This window comes from Dipodomys ordii, unplaced genomic scaffold (assembly GCF_000151885.1).
Source record: "Dipodomys ordii isolate 6190 unplaced genomic scaffold, Dord_2.0 Scaffold15, whole genome shotgun sequence".
NCBI lineage: Eukaryota > Metazoa > Chordata > Mammalia > Rodentia > Heteromyidae > Dipodomys > Dipodomys ordii.
The window spans coordinates 1,677,846-1,703,357 of record NW_012267231.1 but is presented as its reverse complement, the minus strand read 5'-3'; the positions used below and the strand labels follow the sequence as shown (position 1 = coordinate 1,703,357).

Genomic DNA, 25,512 nt, shown 5'->3' with positions numbered 1-25,512 from the left:
CAATGGAGGGCTAACAATGTTCAAGAGGAAGTGTACTCATTACCTCACTCATGTAACTGTAACCCTCTGTATAGTATCTTTACAATAAAAAAAAAAAGAAAAAAAGAAAATGCATCTGGAATCTAAGTCAGTTTTAAGGGTGCATGTGATACCTACTCACAAAGTTTCTTTTAAAAAGAATCTGTCTTAGAATAATTTTTGGATGAATTTAGAAGACTGAACTCACAAAGTGTGCTGCAGATGACCAAGTGCAGCACTTGCTATGCGGCTGAGCTAGAACCGGAAAATCAGGCCAAGGACGTAACAGCTCCCCATCTCCCCACAGCCGTCAACTATACCCAGTGAGTCTTCCTCACTGAATCAGGACAAAATTTAAATCTAAGTCTTTAATTGCAGCACATTTACAGTTGAGATAAGTTTCTGGATAAGGTCAAGCTTTAAGTGACCATGACTGGTCTATAGAACTTACATAAAACATTTAACAACCACTCATTCAGCAAGTATGTTCCAAGTTTCTGCATTAGCGCTGGTGGGTGGGTGGGGAGCTGTCAGGTGATATAGATTGCAGGTAGGAAGCCGGCAATTCCGCATGGCATGTAGAAGGTAGAACATCTTAGTGATACGTAAGGGCATAGACAATACTAAGAAGTCATAAATGAAGCACAGTCACAGAGACTGTTTCTCCTAGGCTCGCAGAGAGGATCTAAGGCAATGACTGAAACTTTACTTCAGTGCACAAGAAGACCTCTAGGCAAGCAGGGCACAATGCAGGTTCCTTTGACTGGGCCTCAAAGATGGTGAGTCAGAAGATGTCAGAAACAAAGAATTGACATCTCTGTTCTTCAGCTTTTGTTCGCCATCGTGGTTACTGTGCCTTCCAGAGCTTCCCATCATGTCTTCTCACAAGACTTTCAGAATCAAGCGGTTTCTGGCCAAGAAACAAAAGCAAAATTGCCCCATTCCCCAGTGGATTCGGATGAAAACTGGTAACAAAATCAGGTAGAACTCCAAGAGAAGACACTGGAGAAGAACCAAGCTGGGTCTGTAAGGAATTGCTTCAGATGCCCACATATTTATGCTCTACCATGAACCAATCAAGCTAAAACGTCAATACTGCCTGGACTGACAGTTGGGCATTTTTTAAATTGATCTTTCTTTGGTTATTTTAATAATGGGCACAGTAATAAACATGTAATAAACATTACATTTGAATCAAAAAAAAAAAAGAATTGACATCTCTAACGATCTGCTGTGGGAGACAGTCCTTGGCCCACTCTTCTTAGAAACTTAGACCACGCTCAGGCTTGCTTAGTTGTGATCTTACATGGTATTAAAAGGCTGTGAGGTATGCTCTGCGGTCAGTACCATGAAGAGCAGAGGAAAAGAAGCTTCTCACTCAGCTTTTGGCCTACAGGGAAAGGGCAAGAACCTGACCGTTCTGATTACTAACACATGATTATCCTATTAAAAATAGAACACTTTTATGCAGGCAGTAATCTACTATGGTAGGTTGCAGCACTGTGTCACCACGAGGTTTAATGACTCAGGCAGTCTCTGAAGAGTCACCTGAGGGCTACATCATGAGCCCAAGAGGCGGCCAGCAGACTCCCAGGGAGTTGCCCATAGGGCTGCCTTGCATGTCACACTGAAGAGTCACCTGAGGGCCAGCGGCCTCCCAGCCCGCAGGGCTGCCCTCCCTCCGTGTCACGCCGGAGCGGAAGGCAGACTCTGGACACTGGGAAGATGACCACACCACCAGCACTTCATGCCATGATCTCATGCAGCCCTCCCAGCAGCTCCACTAACCATGTCGGGATTACTCTGCTGGTTTCAGGCGTGAGCCTTCCAAAGGCCCAAGTCCCTCACAAGTCTGCAGTGGCACTGGGAGGGAAGGCCCCCATGCAAGTCGGACAGGGGAGGGAGGAGGAGGGCGTGTCTGGCAGGGGCAGGAAATACAACTAACAGTCGGGCTGTAGGCCAAAGCTGGGAGGTGTGGGAGACGGGCCATACCAAAAGCACCTGCCAGTAGTCTGGATGAGGAGCGGAATGGAAGGCTGGGGTGAGCAGCTTCTGGAGACACCGTTTTGCAGAGAGAGATGGACTAGACCTGGAGGCAGCATCCAGGCAGAAGTGCCAGGTGGAAAACAACACAACAGGAGGGCACTGGTAGCGAGGACAGAAAACACGAGGCAGACAGGAGACGCTGCGGGGCCAGAAGGCCGGGACAGCGTCTCTCGTGTGGGTGAGGGGCAGGGGCGAGAAGCTAAATGTAACTCTCAGGCATTTCATATACTAAAGTGGCCAGAGGATGGTAGCAGCAGTAACTAAATAGCTTATCATCAAAACAGTCAAGCTTGGATCTTTTACTACTAGATAAAAAATACCAGAGGACACAGCTATAAATAAAAAGGAACAAGTTGTGACTGGATATCTAGAAATGGAGAAAATTAATTTGCACCAGCCCCTCAGGGACAGGACATGGAAGACTAAGGCCATATGGTTTCAGGAAAGTGCGCAGCCTCGTCACCAAAGGCTGACTTAACTAAGTGCATCACAGACCATGCTCCTTCCAGAAGGCCCCATGCCTGGAAAGTCTAAAGCAGCTCTCAGTGTGCTCTTGACTTGGAGTGGAGAAAGCGAGGGGTAGATACTCTCTCGCTTGGCTTTCTGCTCGTGGCTGGCACTTGTGGCTACCGCTTGAGCCACACTCTGGTCCAGCTCCACTCCCCCCTTCCCCCCGGATCATTGAAGAATCTTGAGGACCATTTTGCCTGGGTTGGCTTTGAACCTTGATCTTCAGACTTTAGCCTCCAGAGTAGGTAGGATTACGGGTGAACCATGGGCAACTGACTGAAGGGGAGATCCTCAATCCAAGTACCCTAGCACACCCCTTCAGAAGCAGCCTTTCTAACTGGGTCTGCCAACCGTCCCGGCAGCGTGCCTTTGGCCTTCTGTAGGCCCAAGATGCTGTGCCAGGCATCAGAGTCAGCAATAGGGTCATCTGCACCTCCAGCATTGGCCTGAATGCTGAAGGTTAAATCTTACTGCCAGCTGAAAGGTCACTGCAGTAGAAAGCATGACCCATTCCCCAAAGAGCAAAATATCAGTAGCAGCACCTACCCGGTAGGTGTAAAGACAAGGCGCAATCTCTGCCCTTATCCCCTAACTGCCCTGAGGGCGGGGGGGGGGCACCTCCAGCCTCCGTCAGGAGACAGCACTACGTGCGAGGAGGCCAGGTATCACAAAAAGGCCTTGAGCCTACCACACGGCACGTGTGCAAACCAGCGAATCAGCTGCACAGGCAGTGAGGGAAATGGTTGGCACAGCTCTTCACAGAAGGGCTAAATCATAAAAGTCTTGTTGGTTGGATAAATGCTTATTTCTGTCATTTATAGTGGCTTATCATTTACGCCCAATTGTCATGCAATTCAATAGCCATTATGAAAATGACTAGACATGTGTATTAAGTTAATGGCTTCATTTTCTGGGGACAGAACTCTGTTCATGATGCTGGGAAGGTGGCTCAGTAGTAGAGCGCTTGCCTTGCATGCATGAGGCCCTGGGTTCGATTCCTCAGCACCACATACACAGAAAAAACCAGTAGTGGAGCTGTGGCTCAAGTGGTAGAGTGCTAGCTTTAAGCTGAGGAACTTAGGGACAGCACCCAGGCCCAGAGTTCAAGCCCCAAGACTGACCAAAAACAAAAAAGCAAAAAAAACCATCATCCAACTCTGTTCACAAATGTATCAGTTTACACTCATGGAGCCTGGCCCCAGCTCCACACCACACTCAGAAAGAGTCCCAGGAAAGGAAGGCTTACTGCCGCGCCCACCACACAGCCTCGTTCCCAGCTTCAATTATATTTTCCCATCACTTTAAAATCTTTATTTGGTTGGTCCTATAAAAAGAAATACCTTTTTGTGAAGCTAGTTGATATTTTTAAAATCCAAAAGGAAAGAAAATGGAAAATAAAAAAAAGAACTTTAATGGAGTACAGGGGAAAATATATAAAACAATTTAAAATAGCTCCTACCAGCAACTCTGGCTCCCCAGAAATAATTCCCATCCTTGGAGACTGGAACAACATTTAAACACACTGGCTTTCCCGTGTAAACACACCCTTATTTGGACGTGTTTCTGAGTTCAGTGATACTAGCGGGAGCAGGCGTGGTCGAGATGTCTGAGCCGGACCGCCCTGCCCTTCTGCCCACCCTCCCTCCCTCCCTCCTTCCCTCCCTCCCTCCCTCCCTCCCTCCCTCCCGGCTCTCCTGCCTGCCCACCCGCAGGAAGCCGGCTCCTGACACCTCTCACAGCCGAGCCCTGCCCACAGTCTCACCCTGCCCACAGTCTCACGGCTCCCGTCAGAGCCGTCAGAGGCGGCGACGTCAGCCTTCGGGTGATTGCCTCATTCGGCAATCTTTCTTTAATGACTTTCTTCTCCCCGCACACAAGCCTGCAGCACTTCCCTGAGTTCCCTAAGCCCCCTCTCGCTGCCTGCCGGAGACAGAGTGCGAGGCGGAGGCTCTCTCGGGCAGGAGCGCTGCGCTGGTGACAGCGGCTGCGAGTTCAGCCTTGGTTTACGCCTCTCCTGACCGACCGCCCTCACACCGGTTCTGTGACCTGAGGCTAAGTTCAGTAGTCCCGCATGCGGGCGACATGGTGTGAATGAACAGACTCTTCCCTGGACTGCAGTGACAGCCACACACAGCAGCCAGGTCCCATGCTACCACGCGCAAGGAAGGAAGATGGGAAGCGCGTCTCTGGAAGGAACAACTAGCCTTTGAGTAGGCCAAAAAGCAAGAAAAAGAAAAAGCCAGAAAGGCCAGTGTCTGGCCAAAGATGACTTGTCTCTACTGCTCCTCTCAGACCTGGCCTGCGTGTGTTGGGAGCTGTGCTGAGTCAGCTTGGCCAGGGCGGGTCGGAGGTCAGCTCAAGGTTCTTGGAGCTCCGTCCGCCGGAGCCGCTGGCTCTGCTCGGCCTCGGCGCAGGCCCTGCTGTGGCCGCACTGTGGCGGCGCTAGAGAAAACAGGCCCCTCAGAGGCAGAGCAGGAGAGCAGCATGTGAAGCGCTGCAGGAGCTTCAGCCCCTGCATGGAGGAGAGCTGGGGCTAGAATGGTGTGTGTGTGGGGGGAGGGAAGGTCATGGAGGCCTTAGAAAATGCAGACAGGAGCCGAGGCTCAGGGATCCAGATGATGGCGGGTGGGTCAGGGAGGACTTGACAGGCAGTGGTGGACAGGATCCTAAGCCGCACGTGGTAACCTGGGGGGCTGGGAAAGACCTGGGAGCTATGGGAGTCCACCCTGGGCAGGGAGACTCCTCCTCCAGGAGGGCCTTCTGAAGGTTTTCTTTTTTTTTTTTGCTGGTCATGGGCATTAACTCTGGGTCTGGGCGCTGTCCCTCAGCGCTTCAGCCCAAGGCTAGCACTCTACCACTGGAGCCACAGTGCCACTTCCGGCTTTTTCTGTTTATGTGGTGCTGAGGAATCGAACCCAGGGCCTCATGCTTGCAAGGCATGCACTCTACCGCTGAGCCACCTTCCCAGCCCCTTCTGAAGGTTTTCATGAGCAGACGGTTCACCATGGGTCACCATGGGTACAGACGGCACCAGAGGACGTCTGCCTCGCCCACTCCTGGTCTCTCCTGGCCTTTCTCCCAAGGGAGGCAGCAGGCTCAACTGAGCAGCAAAACGGAACAGTAGGGAGCGGCGGGGCTCTCTCCTCCTCTGCCCCTCTACCTCATCCTGCCCAGCTCTCCTCCACGGAGGCCCCGCGCCAGTGCTGTGGACCACCGTGGGTGCCGGCTGCATTGTGCAGTACAGTGATAACACATGCCCAGGCCCACGGACCAAGCCCTTCCTTATCCACACCAAAGAGACCCTCGGAAAGCCCGAGGTTGGACTGATGGGAAGCTATCCGGCTGGGAATATAGTCAGGTCACTGTAAACGTCCATGAAGGGCCACCAGCACCCAGGCGAATGCCGTGGGGAAGGAGCTCGAGGGGAGGCACGCCCACCCACAGAGGGAGACTTTGCCCTCAGGGAGAGGAGCATTCGTGCGGAAAGGCTCACCCACCTTCCTTGCTGCAGAAGCTCCATGCCAGCAGACCCCAAACCGGAAGTGCATGCACCACATGAGCTTTTTTCTCTGGGTGCCCCCTCCCCGCTGGGCAGAGGGAGAAAGCGGACACTGTTAGCAGGGGCCTGGGTCTTACCCATGTACGGGGCAGGCCAGGTGGACTGGCTCCCTCCTCCGTAGGGGTCCTGGGGCTTGGTGCTCAGAGCACTCGTGTGAAGAGCAGAGTCAGAATTGGTCCTAAGGAGGGAGAGAGTCCAGTGAAAATCCATTGTTCCTTAGTGCAGTCAGTGCTCATTGTGGAGCGCTTCCAACAGGAACGAAGGCAGGAGTGCTAACCTACAATCACCATGGAATAAGGGGCAGACCTGCCTGCAGTGTCTTCTGTCAGTGACAGCTACAGCCAAGAGATTTTAGAGTCTGAATGCAGAGTTCTGTACTTGCTAGGCAGGGCCTCTACCACTTGGGCCATGCCCCCCAGTACCTTTTGCTTTCATTAGTTTTGAGATAGGATCTTGCCAAGGGGCCAGGATTTTTGTTGTTGTTGTTGGTCATGGAACTTGAGCTCTGGGCCTGGGTGCTGTCTCCAAGCTCTTTTGCTCAAGGCTAGCACTCTACCACTTTGAGCCATAGCACCATTTCTGGTTTTCTGGTGGTTCATTGGAGATAAGAGTCTCATAGACTTTTCTGCCTGGGCTGGCTTTGAATCGCAATCCTCAGATCTCAGCCTCCTGAGTAGCTAGGACTACAGGCATGAGCTACCAGAGCCTAGCTAGCACTGGGATTTTGATCCTCTTAACTATGACTCCTATGTAGTTGGGATGAATGATGTATACCACCATGCCTGGCTGTTAAAATGAGAGCTTACTAACTTTTTGACCAATCTCTGACTCCCAAATAGCAGGGTCTGTCAGGGTAAGCCACTGGGCCCAGCTCTGAACTTGATTTCTAATATCAACAGATGAATGTCAATAGGTATACTCACATAAAGAAATGCTCTTTGAGGGTTTTGAAGTTTTTTTTTTTTAAGAATGTCAAGCAGTCCTAACACAAGAAATTTGAGAAGCACTGATCAGTACCAAATTTCTCAAACTCTCCCAGCTAGTTCTAGTTTCTCAACAGCCTCAGCTCCAGGAACACATTTATCTATGTCATTCAAGGATCAAACTGTCATAAAAATGGCATGTGATTGGCTGGGAAGGTGGCTCAGTGGTAGAGCACTTGCCTTGCATGCATGAGGCCCTGGGTTTGATTCCTCAGCACCACAGAAGCAGAAAAATCTGGAAGTGGTGCTGTGGCTCAAGTGGCAGAGTGCTAACCTTAAGCTGAAGAGCTGAGGGACAGCGCCCAGGCCCGGACAGTGCCCAGGCTCAGAGTTCAAGGCCCATGACCAACCAAAAAAAAAAAAAAAGCCTGTGAGGCAGCTGACAGCAATCATACCCATAACCCTCCAATCCTAGCTATATGAGAAGCGGGGAGAGGGAGGTTTGCAGTCTGAGGGCAGAAAAGTTCAAGAGACACATTCTCAACACACAGCTGGGTGCAGTGGTACACAACTGTCATCCCAAGCTCCGTGGGAGGTTAAGACTGGGAGGAATGCAGTTTCAGCCAGCCCAGACGGAGAAGTCTGTGAGACTCCATCTCAAAGGAGGGAAAGCTGAGCATGGTGATGCACACCTGTCATCCCAGAAACAACCAGAGGCCTAAAATAGGCAGACTGTGGTCCAGGCATGGGCCTAGCAAGAAGTAAGACCTTATCTCAAAAATAGTGAGCCAGCAGGACTGTGGGTAATCAGCATTAGCGTGGGAGACCAGCAGTGGGAAGCAGAGCTCAAACACCAGAACCACTAAGAAGGGCAGGTTAGTAAGTTCAAGTAGGCCTAGAACACTTCCCAGCTGAACAGCTCATGTGAGGTAAGCTGTAAGGTCTCAGATGAGAGAAGCAGCCAAGGGAAGAGCTGGAAACAGCCGCAGGAAGAGCAAAGCCCTGTCAACAGAGGAACCCGTCACTGCCAGCTCTTCTCCAGAAACTCAAGAGAATGTCAATCGATTGGAAAAAATATGAATGCAGACTATTGGGTCATGTTAAGGAACTGCTGTTAATTTTGTGCCATGTAATAATGATATTGCAGTTATATTTTTTGGTGCCCGTACTGAGGCTTGAACTCAAGGACTGGGCACTGTCCCTTAGCTTTTTTTTTGGTTGGTCATGAGGCTTGAACTCTTGGCTTGGGCGCTGTCTCTCAGCTCTTCAGTTCCCGGTGAGCGCTCTACCATTTGAGCCACAGCGCCACTTCCGTTTTTTTGGTGGTTTATTGGAGATTAAGAGTTTCGTGGCCTTTCCTGCCCAGGCTGCCTTTGAACCATAATCCTCAGATCTCAGCCTCCTGAGTAGCTAGGATGACAGGTGTGAGCCACCGGTGCCAAGCTGTCCCTTAGCTTTTCGCTCAAGGTTAGTGCTCTACCACTCGAGACATAGCTCCACTTCCAGCTTTTATGGTGGTTAACTGTAGACTCTCACATACTTTCCTTCCTGGGCTGGCTTTAAACTGAGCACAGGAGCCTCTGGTGCATATTTGTGGTTATTTTTTTTTAAGGTTCTCACAAGCTTGTGCTGTGGGAGATGTGGCCATGGACTGGGGTACAAGCTTGTGCTGTGGGAGATGTGGCCATGGACTGGGGTACAAGCTGAGAGGCAAAGAAGTGAGACTAGCAGGATGCCAGCGAAGCCTGAGCGACACCTTGAGACGGGCGCGAGGACTCTTACAACCTCCTTCCTCTGCGCAGTATTATCACAGCTTTGTTGGTGAGACAGAGTCCCACCATGTAACCCATGATCCCTGTCTCAGCTTCCCCAATACTGACATTACAGACAAGCCACCAGGCCCGGGCTTGTTTTACTTTTTTAAAATCCTAATGCCTTCACATACTAACTTAAGGGCCCTTGAGCAAGTTATTCCACCTCTTAAAACCTCATGGCATGCTGAGCGCTGGTGGCTCACGCCTGTAATCCTCACTACTCCAGAGGCTAAGATCTGAGGATCGCGGTTCAAAGCCAGCCCGGGCAGGAAAAGTCCTTGGGACTCTATATCCAATAAACCACTTGAAAACCAGAAGTGGTGCTGTGGCTCAAGCTGTAGAGCGCTCGCCTTGAGCTGAAGAGCTGAGGGACAGCGCCCAGGCCCAGAGTTCAAGCCCCACAACTGACATCATGGTACTGGCTGGTGTGGAGCACCCTCAGGACTGAAGAAGTGGCGGGTGACACTCGCGCGGGGAGTGTGGGCCCTCTGACGCCTGCGAGCGCTCGGGCTCCTCAGGTCAGCTGCCCCTGAGAGGCGCGGCTAGCCCCCCGTTCAGGTAAGAAGCTGAGGCGCTCCTGCGTGCTGTCCTCCTCACAACAAAAACCTCTTCATACAAACACAATGATGTCAACAAACACGCTGGGAAGCCAGGGAATGGGTGCCCCGTCTTAAAAATCTTTTTTTGGGGGGGGCCCGGTCGTGGGGCCTGAACTCTGGGCCTGGGCACTCTCCCTCAGCTCTTCAGCTCAAGGCTAGCGCTCTACCACTTAAGCCACAGCGCCACTTCTGGCTTTCTTTCTTTTTGCTTATGTGGTGCTGAGGAATCGAACCCAGGGCCTCAGGCATGCAAGGCAAGTGCTCTACCACTGAGCCACCTTCCCAGCCCCAAAGTTTATCATTTATCTCATCATCATCTTTCTTTTTTTTTGGGGGGGGAAGGGGTTAAAAATCTTTTAGGAAAGGAACAGCCCGGTACCTGTTAAGTGCCGACGTCAGCCTGAGTCCAGGGTGTTTTTCTTCTTTCCAAGGAGGCTGCTGCCTTGAAAAGCACGACATGAAAGGGAGAGAGATTCAATCCACACGCGGGAAGGAGAGCCACAGCAGGTCTGAGAGCGGCTCCTGGGCTCAGTGACGCAGAGCCCGGGGCAGCTCGCATGCCCAGGCCGCCCCGTTTTGCTCATTTTCTCACTGGGGTGAAACAAGGCCGGACTGAGTGATCTCTCAGCGCCTGGGAGCTTGGACTCCAGGGCAACTTCTGCAAACTCATGGGACAGGATTAGCTGGCTGGACACATGCAGGGCTAATACAGAGACGAATGCGCACCTCAGATCCGTCAGATCAAGGCCGGGCAGAAAGTCCTTACTGCCTACTACTGTCACTAACTGGGTGTGGGTTTGGGGGGCACGCTGCCACTCAGATATGGATGGCCATGGAGAGGGACAGAATGGTTACCCAGACTGTAAAAATATTCATTACTGCTCTAGAAAGCACAAGACACTTTTTCTTGGACATAGATAAGACTAATTATCAGTTTCGAGATCCACTTTTTCTCACTCAAAATCTTGTATTATTTATTCTACAGGTTTGAATCTGAGAATTCAGGAGGACAGTTGATTAGGCCACTGTTCGTTTCCATCTTCCTTTTCTTTCTCAGAAAGAAAATAACCCGCAGTATATTCTGTGGTAAGTAACTGATACTGGCCTGGAGAACAGAAGGAGCAAAAGCCAGTCTTGGGGCTTGAACTCAGGGCCTGGTCACTGTCCTTGAGCTTTTCTTTTCTTTCTTTTTTTGGTTGTGGGGCTTGAACTCTGGGCCTGGACACTGTCCCTCAACTCTTCAGCTCAAGGCTAGCACTCTACCACTTGAGCCAAACCACTTCCGGTTTTCTGATGGTTCATGGGAGATAAGAGTCTCATGGACTTTCTTGCCGGGGCTGGCTTTGAACCAAGATTCTCACATCTTAGTCTCCTGAGTAATTAGGATTATAATATAGCCACTGGTTATTATAATAGCCACTGGTACCTGGCACTTCTGGCCTTTTCTGCTTATCTGGTACTGAGGAATCAAACCCAGGGCTTCAGGCATGCTAGGCACGCACTCTACCACTGAGCCACATTCCCAGCCCTACTAACTTCTTTTTGACATGCACATTTCCAATGTCTCCTCCATCTGACTTGGAGATCTGAACGATCCATACAACAGACGTTGTGACTTTTCAGTTACTTTTATAATCCATCACTCTGTCTAGGCTGGAGACAAAAATATTAGGATCCTAAATCAAATATTGCACAAATGATCATTTTTAGGAGTCGCTCATTCTTTTCAGGAACTTACTAATGAAGCCTAAGAAACTTATTTACAGTTGGGCATTAGCTCATGTCTATTATCCCAGTTACTCAGGAGGCTCAGACTGGAGGACTGTGGTCCAAAGCCAGACTGAGCAGGTAAGTCTGTTGGACACTCTTATTGTAATTAAGCACCCAAAAAAAGCCTAAGTGAAACTGTGGCTCAAGTGGTAGAGTGCTGGCCTTGAGGAAAAAAGCTCAGGAACAGCACACAGGCCCTGAGCTCAAGCCCCAGGATTGGCACCAAATAAAAACAACAAAAATTCTAGTCTAATAGTTTTCATATGGGTTTCTATTTAAAGTATGAAGACCTAGAATTACTTATTTATTTACTTGTTTATTTTTTGTTGGTCATGGGGCCTGAACACTATCCCTCAGCTCTTCAGCTCAAGGCTAGCACTCTATCACTTGAGCCTCAGCCCCACTTCCGGCTTTCTCTGCTTATGTGGTGCTGAGGAATCGAACCCAGGGCCTCATGCATGCAAGGCAAGCACTCTACCACTGAGCCACCTTCCCAGCCCCCTAGAATTAATCAATTTAGTTGTATACTTGCATATAAGTCCATGATTAAGCATGCAAAGATGTAAGTATAAAACAAGATTCTATTTTATGTTAATTAATACTCAAGGCAGATCAAGTGAAATTACCTAAAGAAAATAATCTTCTCAAGTTAGTGAAGCTTGCTTACCTTGGCCAGCTCTCATCCAGAGCCTGGGAGGAGTAACCGGCTCCAGATGCACTACCATCCAAGTAGAAACTTTAGTAAAGGAAAGCTATGGTGAATGGGAGGTTGAAGCAGATGCAGAGATTGGCTCTTACTGTTGTATCTGTACTGGCGGTCTTCATCTTCTCAGTGCCTCTAGAACATGCTACGCCCCCACCCCCACCCCCATCATCCAACCCGTCTTCCTCCCGTGATTCATGTGGCTGTGCCTTTTTTTTTTCTTTTACTGCCTGTCCAGTAGCTTTTGTTTTCAAGAACTGCCTCCACTTCACCCTAACCTGGCCGCCATCCTCTGCAGAAGGGCCTGACCCAGGGTACGGGCTCAGGCCCAGTTATATCCAGTCATGCTACGTTGCCCCCGGAAATAATGATTGGTTCAGGGATGGGCTCATGACCCAAATAAGATCAAGGAAGGAGAGTGCCCCTAACGAGGTGACAAGTCCAGGCTATTGGAGTCTGAGGCTCCTGATGGAGAAAGCGTGTCTGCGTGTGCAGTCGACACAGAAGCAGCACCAGACACCAGAAACTCACTTCCTGTGACTCAGCCAATTCAGTTCACTTTTCCTTGGGGGCTGCAGGTTTGAAGTCTGACTTGACAACTCAGTGAGACCCAGTCTCCAAATCTTAAAAGAAAGCACCGGGGATGTCTTTCGGCGGCAGTGCTTACCTAGCCTGCACAGGGCCTCAGTTCAGCCCAGAACCTGTGGTGTGTCAAGGTCTCACCAAGTCTGCCATGCCGGGGAGCAGGGCGGAGAAGCGGTGCGCTGCGCCCCTGCGCAGCTCAGCTGTCTGCATTCACTTATTTGCACCTACGGGACCGTCTTCTGTTCGCAGTACTGGATTTTGAACTCTGAGCTGTACGCCTGATAAGTACTCTACTACTTGAGCTATGGCCCCAGTTACCTTCAGTTATTTCTCAGGTAGGGTCTTGGTTTTTGTCTAGATTCAGCCTCGGGCCAAGATCCATACCTGTGCCTGTCATGTAGCTGGAAAGGCAGGTGCTCACCACCATGCTTGGCTTGTTGAGTAAGATAGGGTCTTGCCTGAGCTGGTCCCAAACTTTGACTCTCTCCATTTCTGCCTCCCAAGGAGTTGGGATTATAGCCCATTACTTCGGGCTCCCACAGGACTTCTTAAGCCATTTTTAGTCATTTTATCCTCCCACTAAAAAGTCTCCAAAGGCCCTCCTCAGCCTGAAAAACACAATCAAACTTTATTGGCTCATTCACTCAGCACAGCACAGCTGTCTGCAAAGAGCTGTCTGCTCTCCAGCTGTCTGTCCTTCCCCTCCCAAAGTCCCCATGGTCAGTAAAGGAAACTCTATCCCTCAACAAGAGAATCCCAACGGAGACCTGAGGAGCCTAGGGGAGCAGCTTCCCCCTCCCCTCAAGAGGAAGGGGGGGTAGCTCTTCTTCCTGTTGATGACAGGACATCTGTTGGCAGTGTGAAGTTACCGAACCAGAGATGCTCAAAGCAAGCTCCGCCCCTTGTGTGACTCAGCAGAGGGGTGGAGCAGGGCTCTTTCCTTGGCTATCTTCCCTGTAGTAGGCACAGCAGGCAGGGATGCGGAAGCCCCTTCAGGAGGGAGCCCGGCTGTCCATTTTCTCCTCCATTCTGGAACTGTGTTCTGCCCAGGAACAGGTTATGGGCAGCCTGTGACCTTCTATGCAGCTGGCTGGTAAAGAGACGCCCCTGCTTAATGGAAACCAGCTGCCTGGATCCCAGTGTCAGATTTCATACACAAAACTGGTCACGATTTGGTGCCTTCCTAATTCCTAAGCCCTGTTTTTAGGGTCACTCTACTTCCTCTTGCATGTGGCCTCCGTGTCCCTCTAGAACACATCTTAAAGTAGAGCTGGAAGGTATGAACAGGATCTAAGCATTTACACCTCCCTGTTTCCAAAGCAAACAGGTTGCTTGTGTCGAATTTTCAGAGCATTTTCCCTTTAACGTCTGAAGACCGCGCCTCTTTGACTCTTGAGATATGGGTATCCTGTGAATTTCTGTGATCACATGTTTTGGAACTCCTGGGTTACAGGTAGGTGTTTCTAGCTCTGCCCTGTAATCCTTTAGAGGTGGGGGGGAGCACTGTGCTTCCAGGCTTCCTGAGACTCCGTGTTAAACAGTGGCCAGGACCAGTGGCGTGTGCCTGCTCTCCCAGCCAGGGGGCCTGGGAAACACACTGGCCAGCACCTGAGCAACATGCTCCTCCAACAGGGAGGCAGGTAGGAGGCTCGCAGCCCAGGCTGGCCTGGGCATAAAGCAAAGCCCTACCTCAAAGATAAGCAATGGAAAAAGGAGCCGAAAGCATGGTTCAACTAAGTAGAGCTCTTGTCTAGCAAGGCGCTGAGACCAGGTTCCAGTACTGTAAAAAAAAAAAAAAGTTTCATTGCAGAAATCCTCCAAGAAGCAGCAGACAGCACAGTACCTTCGAGTTGACTATCTAGAGGGCTGTTGGTGCTAGCAAACACTCAATTCTGTTAGGAAACTTCCTAAATATTGGTTTACTTCCTTTCAAAAACCAGATCTCTTCTGTAAGATGGTGTCCTCTCTAGAGTGTCCCCTTCTTTTCCACAGGTCTGGGAAAATACTTCATTTTCTGTCCATGTATAGAAATAGCTCAGAAACTCAACAAGATGGTGTTTTGGATACTGTGTGTCTGCTGCCCTCCAGAAGGAGCAAGAGCTGCTGAAGGCGCAGGAGCTACTAAAAGCTGTGTGAGTGTCTGCTCTGCTCTCCCCTGCCAGGCCTCTCCGCCCCCACGGGCCTCCCCCACCCCTGCCTGTGGGACCAGCTGTGGCAGTGCTTGGTTTCTGCCTGTGGGAGCAATGCACGCCGACCACACACAGCCCCTGTCCTGGCCCTTTCTGCGCTCTGGCTGCCTACTGCAGAAGGAAGCCCTGTGCCAGGGCTGAGCCTGTGGCTGCCCACTGTGGGAGGAGGCCGGGTGCTTGTAGAACAATGTTCATTTTGTGATCACTGTGACCCCGGGCCGAACCCTCTCTAAGCCAGTCTATCCATCCTAAAATAACATCCAAGCCAAGAAATAACTAAGTAAGAGAATTCTGAACACATCAATTTTAAGCAAATTCTTTTATAACCAATAGAGTGTACACCACGAAAGGAAAGGCCTCAGCCCCGTCCCTCTTGGGTCTGGATAAATTCACGCCTTCCATGTCCAAGCCTCTCGCTCAGGCTCTGACTAGGAGCACGCTCTCTGCGTCATTAGTGGGCACTCCTAGGCTACAGAACTTGCTTTGCATCAGGCGCTGTCCAGTCCCAGGAACCCAATTAGGGGCTTAGCAGGAGGCCACAGAGAGCTGCTCATGATCGGTGAATCAGCTCGTGCTCTGGTGAACGGAAGAAACAGTGTTGGTTTGGTTTTTGCTTCTCCTTCCCTTAGGTGCTGACAACTCTCACGAGATGACTCAGACCAGGTACCTAAAAAGCGCACAATGCTGTCTCCTCTCTGGGCCTCTGCACAGCCCTTCTCTCTGGGAGACATGGCTTTCCCCACGCTTGCTCTCTTACACATGCTCAAACCACTTTTCTTAACTGTCTTTTGCTCTTTGCTGAGACTCTAAGCTCCGGACAGTGGGTGCGACCTCTCACCCTTCACTTGGTCCCAAGTCTAGGACAGCGCCTGGCACGGGAAAGGGACGCCATAAATACCTGCTGAGTAACTCTCATTTCTTCTTCCCTCCAGGCCTCCTCCTCCACTCAGGCTGGCCCAGCTGTCCCTCCCAGCTCACCGGCGCCTGCAGCTCTGCCACACTGTGTGCTGGCGGCCTGCTAGCTGAAGTGCTGTTCCACAGACCCCATCGGCCTGAGGAAAAGGGCTGAAGTACGTCAACGGTCAAGTTTACAAAGCGGCATCTGGCTACCAGTAGGTATTTCACAAATCACTTCCAGTGATTCTCCCCTTTCTCTTTTCTTCAATTCCTTCATTTTCTATTCCTTTGGTTAATGAAGCTGCATATGTATTTATGTATTTAAACTATATTGCTTCAAAAAGTATCTGAGGTAGTCATATATGTGCAATAAAATGTTCAAAAAAGAGGAAACTGTGAAAATAAGATATATTCTATTGGTTCTTTTTTACTTTCTTTTCTGTCTGGTTTTTGAGACAGGGATCTGACTATGGAGCTCAGGCTGGCCCTGGAATTTTTGGGGGGGCAGGGCAAACAGTCCCAGAACCTGAACCTATGACGTTGCATATGACAGACAAGCCTTCTACCACTTGAGCCATGCTTCCAGCCTAGAATTTTTTTTGCAACTCCTGGGGCTTCAACTCAGAGCCTAGGCACTGCCCCTGAGCTTCTTTTGATCAAGACTAGCACTCTACCACTTGAGCCACAGCACCACTTCTGGCCTTTTCTGTTTATTTGGTCCTGAGGAATTGAACCCAGGACTTCATGCATGCTAGGCAAGCACTCTACCATTGAGCTACCTTCCCAGCCCCAGAATTTATTTTATTTTTTTGGTTGGTTGTGGGGCCTGAACTCGGCCTGAGCGCTGTCCCTCAGCTTTGCAGCTCAAGGCTAGCGCTCTACTGCTTGAGCCACAGCGCCACTTCCGGTTTTCTAATGGTTTATTGGAGATAAGAGTCTCACAAACTTTCCTGCCTAGGCTGGCTTTGAACCATGATCCTTAGATCTCAGACTCCTGAATAGCTAAGATTACATGCATGAGCTACCAGTGTCTGGCTCAGAATTGTTATTAAAAAAGTATGTGTGTGTGTGTGTCACTAGGGATGGAACCCAAGGCTTTGACTACAGCACTGTACTCCCAGCAAAGGAATCTCTTTTTCTGTGTGTTTGTGCTGTTGGTCCTTGGGAATGCAAGGCCAGTGTCTACTATGCAGCTATGTTCCAGCTCCTGCATTTGAAAATCAAGCAAGAAAGTCTTCCGCTTAGACGTCACACCAACGGAGACAAGATGAGACGACGTGCTGTGCAAGCGAGCAAGCGCCTGGCCCCTCCCTGCCTCCCACCACCTCTGCACCCTGCCAGGACCACACTGTCCACAGCCAGAAAGGCTCCTCAAAGAACCCTTCGCTTCACAGCCTCTGTGATGGCCACAGAACCAGAAAGCAGAGTGCTTTATGGAAGGTGGCGTGTCTGGGGCAGTGGAGCGGGGGGAATGTTCTAGAGTCATTATCCTTGCCTCCAAATAGATTAGGACCCAAAGGAGCGGGAGGGCAAGCACCGCCGGGGCGCCCACGCTCCTCCTGGAGTCTCTTGCACATGGTCCTCATCACCCCGGAGCCGAAGCTGGGCGGGCAGACCGCAGGACCCAGGCTGGGCCACGGCTCTTGCAGACTGATGGTGGAATTCTGGACAAGCTGCCTTGATGCCGCTTTCTCGTGGGAAAATGGGGGTTAAAAAAGTAAAGGACTCTGAGTTCTGAGGACTGCTCAGACACTGCTCAGCGCTGGCATGGGTTGGGTGCCTGGTAAACAGAGCGCCCTCCCCCACTTCCTGGTTTCTAGGCTTCTAAAGCCCATTCTACCATCACTGCCAGGAATTTAGCCTGGCGGGGCTCACCCCGCCTCGCTCCTTCCTCCAGCCCTGGCTCACGTGCACAGAAGAGCAGTGAAAGCAGAGGCCGCAGGCCCGCGTGTCGGCGCCCGCGCAGACTCACGGCTACTTAGCAACACAGAGTCTGCTGTCAAACGTGAGAATTTCCCGACATAGCAGGTTTTTATTTCAGTGGTCATTTGCAGAGTTTGAAACTTTTAAGTAGGAAACCATACGAGATTTCTTCTTTGTGTTCCAAAAGCAGGTCAGCAGGTCAACTGAAAGGCAGATAAACCCTGTCTGTCTTCACTTTTGCTAGGCAGACTGAATCCCTTTAACTTAATTCTACGTCAGGCTTAGCTGCCAATTTCTGAAGCCTTTGCTAAGAATGCCTTGCAAAGCACCTGGATTCCTGCTGTTTCATTACACTTCATCAGCACATCAGAGCCACCTACAGTGCTCTTCCTAAATCTTGCCAGGAAGATGTTTCATCTACCTTTACTGCCTCAATGCAGATAAGATGAAATTTGGAAGCCTTGGAGAAATGTGAGGAGATAATCCTGAGAACCTTCCCAGCATTTCACACCCCACGCTCTCCCCCGCAGCGAAAGGATATCGGGCGCCCTGGCTTGTCCCCAGGCCTTCGGTGGAGGGGATGGAAGCGGCTCCGAGCTGGCCTCTCCACAAGCCCGTGGTGCCGAGTCCCTCGAACAGTGTCAGCTTGATGAAATGACGGCTGTGGAGAAGAAAGAAGAGTTGGCTTCTGATCACAGAGCTGACGCTCTCCCCCAAGAACAAGGTAACAGCTGAAGAGGGGCGGGGGCTGCGCCGCGGCCCAGCACTCTGCCTTAAGCTGAGGTAAAACAATGCAGCGCGTCCTGTTTTATAATTACAGAGTAAATTAAAAATAATTGTTAGTGTGTGACTGTGAGCATGAAAAGAGTGATATGAAAGCTGGCACAGATGGGCTTTTTCTGAGGAGTTTATTGGAGATAAGAGTCTCATAGACTTTTCTGCTGGGCTGACTTTGAGCCACAAGCCTCAGACATGACCCACCAGCGCCCAGCAACAATTTCATTTTCAACATTATGTACACATATGACTTGGAGAAGCATAAAATTAAATAATAATAAAGTAAATAAAAACATTAATAGTTCTGTTAAGCCCCTAGCCTGTATTTTTTCTCAGATGAGCATTTTTTTTTTTGGTCTTGACACCTATACTCTAATATTAATTTGTATATCACATAGTCTGGTGATTTTATTGTTGTTGTTGGTGGTGGTTATTGGGCTTGAACTCAGGGCCTGGGCACTGTCACTCAGCTCTTCAGCTCAAGGCTAGCGTTCTACCACTTGAGCCACAGCACCACTTCTGCCTTTATCTGCTTATGCAGTGCTGAGGAATTGAACCCAGGACCTCATGCATGTGAGGCAAGCATTCTACCACTGAGCCAATTTCCCAGCCCTGAGATTTTTCTTTTTTTAATAAAAAGGGATTAGAATAAAAAGAGGTATTTAAGATACAAGGAGGCTAGGAATGTGGCTTAGTGGTAGAGTGCTTGTCTAGCATGCATGAAGTCCTGGGTTCGATTCCTTAGTACTACATAAACAGAGAAAGCCAGAAGTGATGCTGTGTGGCTCAAGTGGTAGAGTGCTAGCCTTGAGCAAAAAGAAGCTTAGGGACAGGCCCAGATCCCGAGTTGAAGCCCCAGGACTGGCAAAAAAAAAAAAAGAACGAGTAAACTGACAAGTTTATTTGCTCTACATACATAATACATCCTTTAAGTTCTTTGACTGGATTCAGTGTTGAAAAATTCAGATTTCAAGTTTCCAAGGGGCCACATTGGCTCCTGTTCTACACTGAGTAGATGCTCTCTGTTGGTGAGACACTTAGATCAATAACAAATAACACATAAATATTAACTAAGCAAGTAAGACAAGTATGGTCATTCCTATAATCCTTACTGCTAGAAAGTTGAGATTCAAAGTCAGATGGACAGAAAAATTTGTGAGACTCCATCTTCAATTAACCAGCAAAAAGCTAGATTGGAGGCAAAAAGCCAGGCTAGAAATATATCTGGCTCTGAATGCAAGCCCGGGTGCTAATACACACACACACACACACACACACACACATTATGTAAGTAATTAAATAAGTAAAATAGAACAAAAGAGGCATATAATTTCATAAAGAAATTAGAAAAGTGTAAGAAAATGTGTCTGGGAAGAATGATGTGGGATGTGGGGTGTTTTGTTATAAATAATAGCACATGGTAACTCTAAATAAAGCATATTGGGCTAAAAACATTCTCACATCCTGTTTGTTACTTAAAAGAGCACAGGGCTCTCTTCCCCATCTGGCTTCTTGCTCACGGTGATACATAGGCAGTGTCCAGTTCTGCTGGACTCACACGGCCACGGGCCAGCCAGTCGCATCACCCATGGCCCCCCAGCCATCCCCAGATGCTCTGGACATGGGAAAGGACTAGGTTCCCAGCAGGCCACTCCTGTTTCACACGGCCAACTTCTGTAGTTCCCCTTCAGGACAAGATGAGGTTTCTCTAAATGCATTCACCATCTCTTGAGGACAGAGGCCCAGATGAGAGGAGAGGCTGCAGCCAGGCGCTGATGACTCAGACCTATAATCTTAGCTACTCTGGAGACTGAGATCTGAGGATCATAGTTCCTGCCAACCTGGGCAGGAAAGGCCATGAGACTCATATCTCCACTAAACTTCTCAGAAAAATCTGGAAACAGTGCTGTGGCAAGTCCTAAGAGCACTAGCCTTGAGCAAAAGCAGCTTAGAGCCAGCGCTCAGGCCTTGAGTTCAAGCCCCAGGACAGGCAAAGAAGAAAAGAAAGAAGAAAATGAAAGGTTGCTAAAAATTCATCACTATAAGCCAGGCTGCAGAGGAGCACACTTGTAATCCTAGCTGCTCAGAAGGTTGAGATCTGAGCATCCCAGTCTGCCAGCCCAGTAAGAAAAGTCCACGAGACTCTATCTCTAAAGTAGCTAGCAAAAAAACTGCTAAAATAACTAGCAAGCAATGATTGTAAAAAGCTAATCAAATGCTGGAGGCTGGACTGGGAACATGGCCTAGAGGTGGAGCGTTTGCCTAGCATGCATGAGCTGCTGGGCGTCATTCCTCAGCACCGCGTACACAGAAAAAGACAGAAGGGGCTGTGGCTCAAGTGGCAGAGTGCTAGTCTTGAGTAAAAGCAGCTCAGGGACAGTGTCTAGGCCCTAAGTTCAAGCACCAAAACTGACACAAAAAGAAAAGAAAATGTATAACCCTGCCTGGCCTGCTGTGAGCCACCATCCTCAACTCTCAGCCTGTGGTTACAAGTGTGGGCCACGACCCTCGGCATGAGTTATTCTCTCTTGAAAACAGCCAGCTCCTGGCTCCTGTGGCCCTGGTGCCTTCCTTTTCCTCCTCTTCTCTGGGTACTTTTACTGGGACGGAATCTTGTATGCAGCCCAGGCCTCAAACTCACCGCTCTGCAGCCCTCCCTTCTGAGGGATGGGCTTACAGAGGTATACCCATGAGTGGCTTCTTCTGAAAAAAAAATATTGTTTTGGTCAGTTATGGATCTTGAACTCTGGGCCTGGGCACTGTCTCTGAGCTCTTCACCTGGAGGTGAGCGCTCTACCACTGGAGCCACAGCGCCACTTCCAGTTTTCTGGTGGTTAATTGGAGATAAGAGTTTCACAGACTTTCCTGCCCAGGCTGGCTTGGAACTGTGATCCTCAGATCTCAGCCTCCTGAGTAGCTAGGGTGGTAGGTGTGAGCCACCGGCACCTGGCCTTTTTATTTTAATATAGAGTCTATGTATGTTCATTGCAGCTAAGTATATATGCATGTATATGTGTGCATTGCTAAGTAGGGAATGAGCTGAATAAATTATGGCAAATTCATCTAATAGAAGACTGTGTCCTCATTAAAAAAAAAAGATAATGGTGCTTTTTATCATCTGATCTGGGAAGACCTGCACGACACATGAAATAAAAACAGTAAGACACAGGAGTACGCATAGTTCCCTACTTCGTTGGATATGAAAGTGGGGCGATGGACTGTGTTCTGTGTCAGGCTCCTCCTGTCCCCAGAGCACTTACCGACACAGGAAGTATGGCCACATGGCTGCCTGCAGGAAGCGAACTGGGTGGCGAGGACACAATGACAGGGACGCTTTGGACTGCTTACCTTAACTCCTACCACGTGTGTGCACACTTATTCCTAACCACAAAAGATCCCACTACAATTCAAGTCAGAGACATAGAACACAACAGAGAAAACAGGAAGTGTCATATAAAAGATACATTATTCGAAAACCAAGATTCTCGTTTGGTCACAGAGAATACAAGGTGACAGTTTGAGAAACTTGAAAGTGATGAAGTCCAGGCCACACTAAAGAAACTGAAAGAGCATCTACAAGAAGACCAACGTGTGACTCATGGCTAAGTGGGAAACTCGCCAACAGAACCAGAGAAGACGCTTGCAGCACACGCAGGAGGCTGCGGCAGACAGAAGCGAGGGTCCCGCGCCCTGCCTCCGGAGTTCACACCTTTGTTGTTACGAGCCCTGCCCTGGAGTGTCGGTTGGCAGGGCCCCACGTTGCTTCTAACCAACAGGTGAGTGCCCCGTGGCGGGGCGTCACTCCAGTGACGGTGACGCACTGACAGCACTTGTCAGCAGAGGCACCAGAAAGACTCCTCACCGGCCGGCCATGCAGAAAGAAGTGCCGAGAAGGAGCTGACACGTGAAGACCACATGGCACAGAAGCGAGCGTGACCGCAGGTGCCCAGAGAACTTCAGTAAGAAACAGAGTCAGACGTGGTGTTCCACACCTGTACTCCCAGCTACCCAGGAGGTAAAAATTACGAAACAAAACAAGCCATTTGTGGCGGCACATGCCTGTGATCCCAGCCGTTCCAAGGCTTAGGAAGTAAGGTCACAGCTGGCGGTCAGCCCCAGAAAAAATGGGACAGACTCTAGGAAAAGAATAATAATGAGCCATGAGCTGGGCGCAGGTGGCTCATCCTACCTACTCAGGAGGCTGAGAAGATCTGAGGATCATGGTTCAAAGCCAGCCTGGGCAGAAAAAGTCTATGATACTCTGATCTCCAACAAATGCCACTAGAAAACCGGAAGTGGTGCTGTGGCTTAAGTGGTAGAGCACTCACCTTGAGCTGAAGAGCTGAGGAACAGCACCCAGGCCCAGAGTTCAAGCCCCACGGCCGACCAAAATAATAATAATAATTGTTAGGTTTCTAAAAAGAGGTAGCTGAGTAAGAACAGCACCACGCACGTGGTGTTCAGGTAAGGGGTAGGTTTATTTAGTAGACCTGCTGGGACCAGGTAAGCTTGGCACTCCACGCGGCTGGCAAAAAGCCTGGGAAAGAGAGCTGGGAAAGAGCTGAAAAAGAAAGAGCTGGGAAAGAGCTAGAAAAGAGAAGAGAGAGCTGGGAAAGAGAGAGCTGGGAAAGAGAGAGCTGGGAAAGAGCTGGGAGAGAGAGGTCTGGGCCTGGGCTAGGCCTTATCTAGGGTCAGGCTGGAGAAAGGTGTGGCCACATCAAATTCAGATGTGACCTCAGCGAATGCAGATGTGACCTCTTCCAGGTGTGCCAGTTGCCTAGGTAACGCAGGTACTGGGTGGAGACTTTGCTGCGAGGAGGGGGGAGAAGGGTGGAGTCTGCTCGCCATCCAGGAGCAGACCTTACAATAATAATAACAGCAGTAGTAGTAATAATGAAACTAGACTGCGGTAGAGCATCTGCTTTACAAACTCAAGGGCATGAGTACCATCAGAAAAGAAGAAGAAGGGAGGGAGGGTAGAGGGAAAAAGAGAGGGAAAGAAGGAGAAAGGGAAGAAAAAATTCTTATATACCAATAAGTTAAATAACTCAACAGAAAAAAAAATGAGCAAGCCGGGTGCCGGCGGCTAGCGACTCAGGAGGCTGAGATCTGAGGATCATGGTGCAAAGCCAGCCTGGGCAGAAAAGTCCATGAGACTCTTATTTCCAATGAACCACCAGAAAACTAGAAGTGGCGCTGTGGCTCAAGTGGCAGAATGCTAGCCTTGAGCTGAAGAGCTAAGGGACAGCGCCCAGGCCGAGTTCAAGCCCCATGCCTGACAAATAAAATAAAATGAATAAAAACAAAAGAAAGTTCTTCCATTCCTAGCCTCCAGCCCCATCTCACTGCACACGGCCTCTACTCAGTCTGTGTGTCTGTCTACCAAACTCTCAGTTCCTCAAAAAGGAGCCTTGCTTCTCCAGCCTGCAAGCACGGGTCCTCTATTGTGTTCTTGCTCAAGATCCGGACATGACTGCCTCACCTTCCCTCCTCCAGCCTTCAGCCACTTAGGTAGTGCTTCCTCCAGGAAGCCTCCAGGGCGGAGGCTTCCCAGGCCACAGCAGCCAGAGGACCCCACGCCCCAGGGTGCTCTGCGTCAGGGCTCTGGGGAATGAAGGTGTCCAATGAAGGTGTCCTGGGGCGGCCACCCCTGCATCATCACCCCTCTTGCTTGGCTCTTCACTAATTACCGATTACTTGAATTCTTACACCACCACTATAGAAATAATCTTGTTAAATCCATTTCTGCAATGATAATCTTGTTCAGCTTCTAAAGACTTTTCTGTCCCCCAAATAACCATTATTAGTGGCTGCTGGGAGAGCTGCCAGGGCAGTGATGTTTTGTGTCTTCCTGAGAAGGCTGTTAAGAGACCCCTTGAGAGGTCTCCACTGTGGCACAGTTAGGAGGGAGGTCAGGGCCAGGAGTGCACTGGCACAGCACCTGCCCAGCACACGGGGGGGGGGGGGGGGGGGCGTGTCTGGACCCAGCCCCAGCCCCACAAAGAACGAATGACATAAACACGGCATCACTGCTTCCCTACTGAGCTGCACCAGACGCAGAGCAGCTCGGGGAACTGCCGAACCCTGCATGTACCACCACGCCTAGCTCAGGGTCAGCCTGCCCACTCTGCTCTCCACCACTTGACGCCTGTGTCAAAAGGATGCTAGAGCCAAACTAACTGTGTGCTAGCAGTGGTGAGAGTTTCATTCACTCCCAGAATCACTAGTGCACACAATTTTGTTCAATGTGAAAACTGTGGCGGGGGGGGGGAGGGCTGGGGCTTGAACTCAGGGCCTGGGCAATGTCCTTGAGATTCTTTTCCTCAAGGCTAGCACTCTACCACTTAAGGCACAGCTCCACTTCTGGTTTTCTGGTGGTTAATTAGAGATAAGAATCTCACAAAGACTTTCCTGCCAAGGCTGCTTTTGAACCATGAATCTCTGATTTCAGCCTCCTGAATAGCTAGGATTACAGGCGTGAGCCACCAGCACCTGGTTCACTTGGAAAAGTTTTTGCATAACATGGGAATATACTATCTATGCAGCTGCATAGACAGTTGCAGTCCCAAACTGAAGCAGAACTGAACAGATGTGTCATACTGAAGTTAATTATTTGCTATAATAAATTAAGCTGCAAATTAACAGGCAAAAATTTTCCTATCTTGGGCTGGGAAGTTGGCTCAGTGGTAGAGTACTTGCCTTGCATGCCTGAGGCCCTGGGTTCGATTCCTCAGCACCACATAAGTAAAAAGAAAAAAGCCGGAAGTGGGGCTGTGGCTCAAGTGGTAGAGCGCTAGCCTTGAGCTGAAGAGCTGAGGGACAGCACCCAGGCCCAGAGTTCAGGCCCCATGACCGGACCCCAAAAAAAACCCTATCTTTGGGGACTCTGATAGAGTTCCAATAAAGAATCCAGCAAGGAATATGAGTATCTTAACACTCTTTGTACTCATAAGTAGCATAGCTTTTGCCAGGCACCAGTAAGTCACACCTGTAATCCTAACAACTTAGGAGGCTGAGCTATGAGGACTGTAGTTCACAGCCAGCCTGGACAGGAGAATCCGAGAGACCCTTATCTCCAATTAACCGTCAGAAAACCAGAAGTGGAGCCGGGCGCTGGTGGCTCACGCCTGTAATCCTAGCTACTCAGGAGGCTGAGATCTGAGGATCGCAGTTCAAAGCCAGCCCTGGCAGGAGAGACC

General features: G+C 49.8%; 1 protein-coding gene and 1 pseudogene across 1 annotated transcript in view; one reads left to right on the top strand and one right to left on the bottom strand.

The window, feature by feature from the left end:
* Positions 1–25,512, bottom strand: part of Crtc3 (CREB regulated transcription coactivator 3) — a 59,997-nt gene that overhangs the window by 15,918 nt on the left and 18,567 nt on the right. The window contains exons 3-7 of the mRNA XM_013011863.1: positions 18,078–18,197; positions 11,907–11,968; positions 9,849–9,911; positions 6,211–6,311; positions 3,046–3,116 (exon numbers count right to left, since the gene is read on the bottom strand). Coding sequence (XP_012867317.1) covers positions 3,046–3,116; positions 6,211–6,311; positions 9,849–9,911; positions 11,907–11,968; positions 18,078–18,197 — 417 coding nt within the window. The remainder of the gene's footprint in view (positions 1–3,045; positions 3,117–6,210; positions 6,312–9,848; positions 9,912–11,906; positions 11,969–18,077; positions 18,198–25,512) is intronic.
* Positions 843–1,154, top strand: LOC105982497 (annotated as a pseudogene).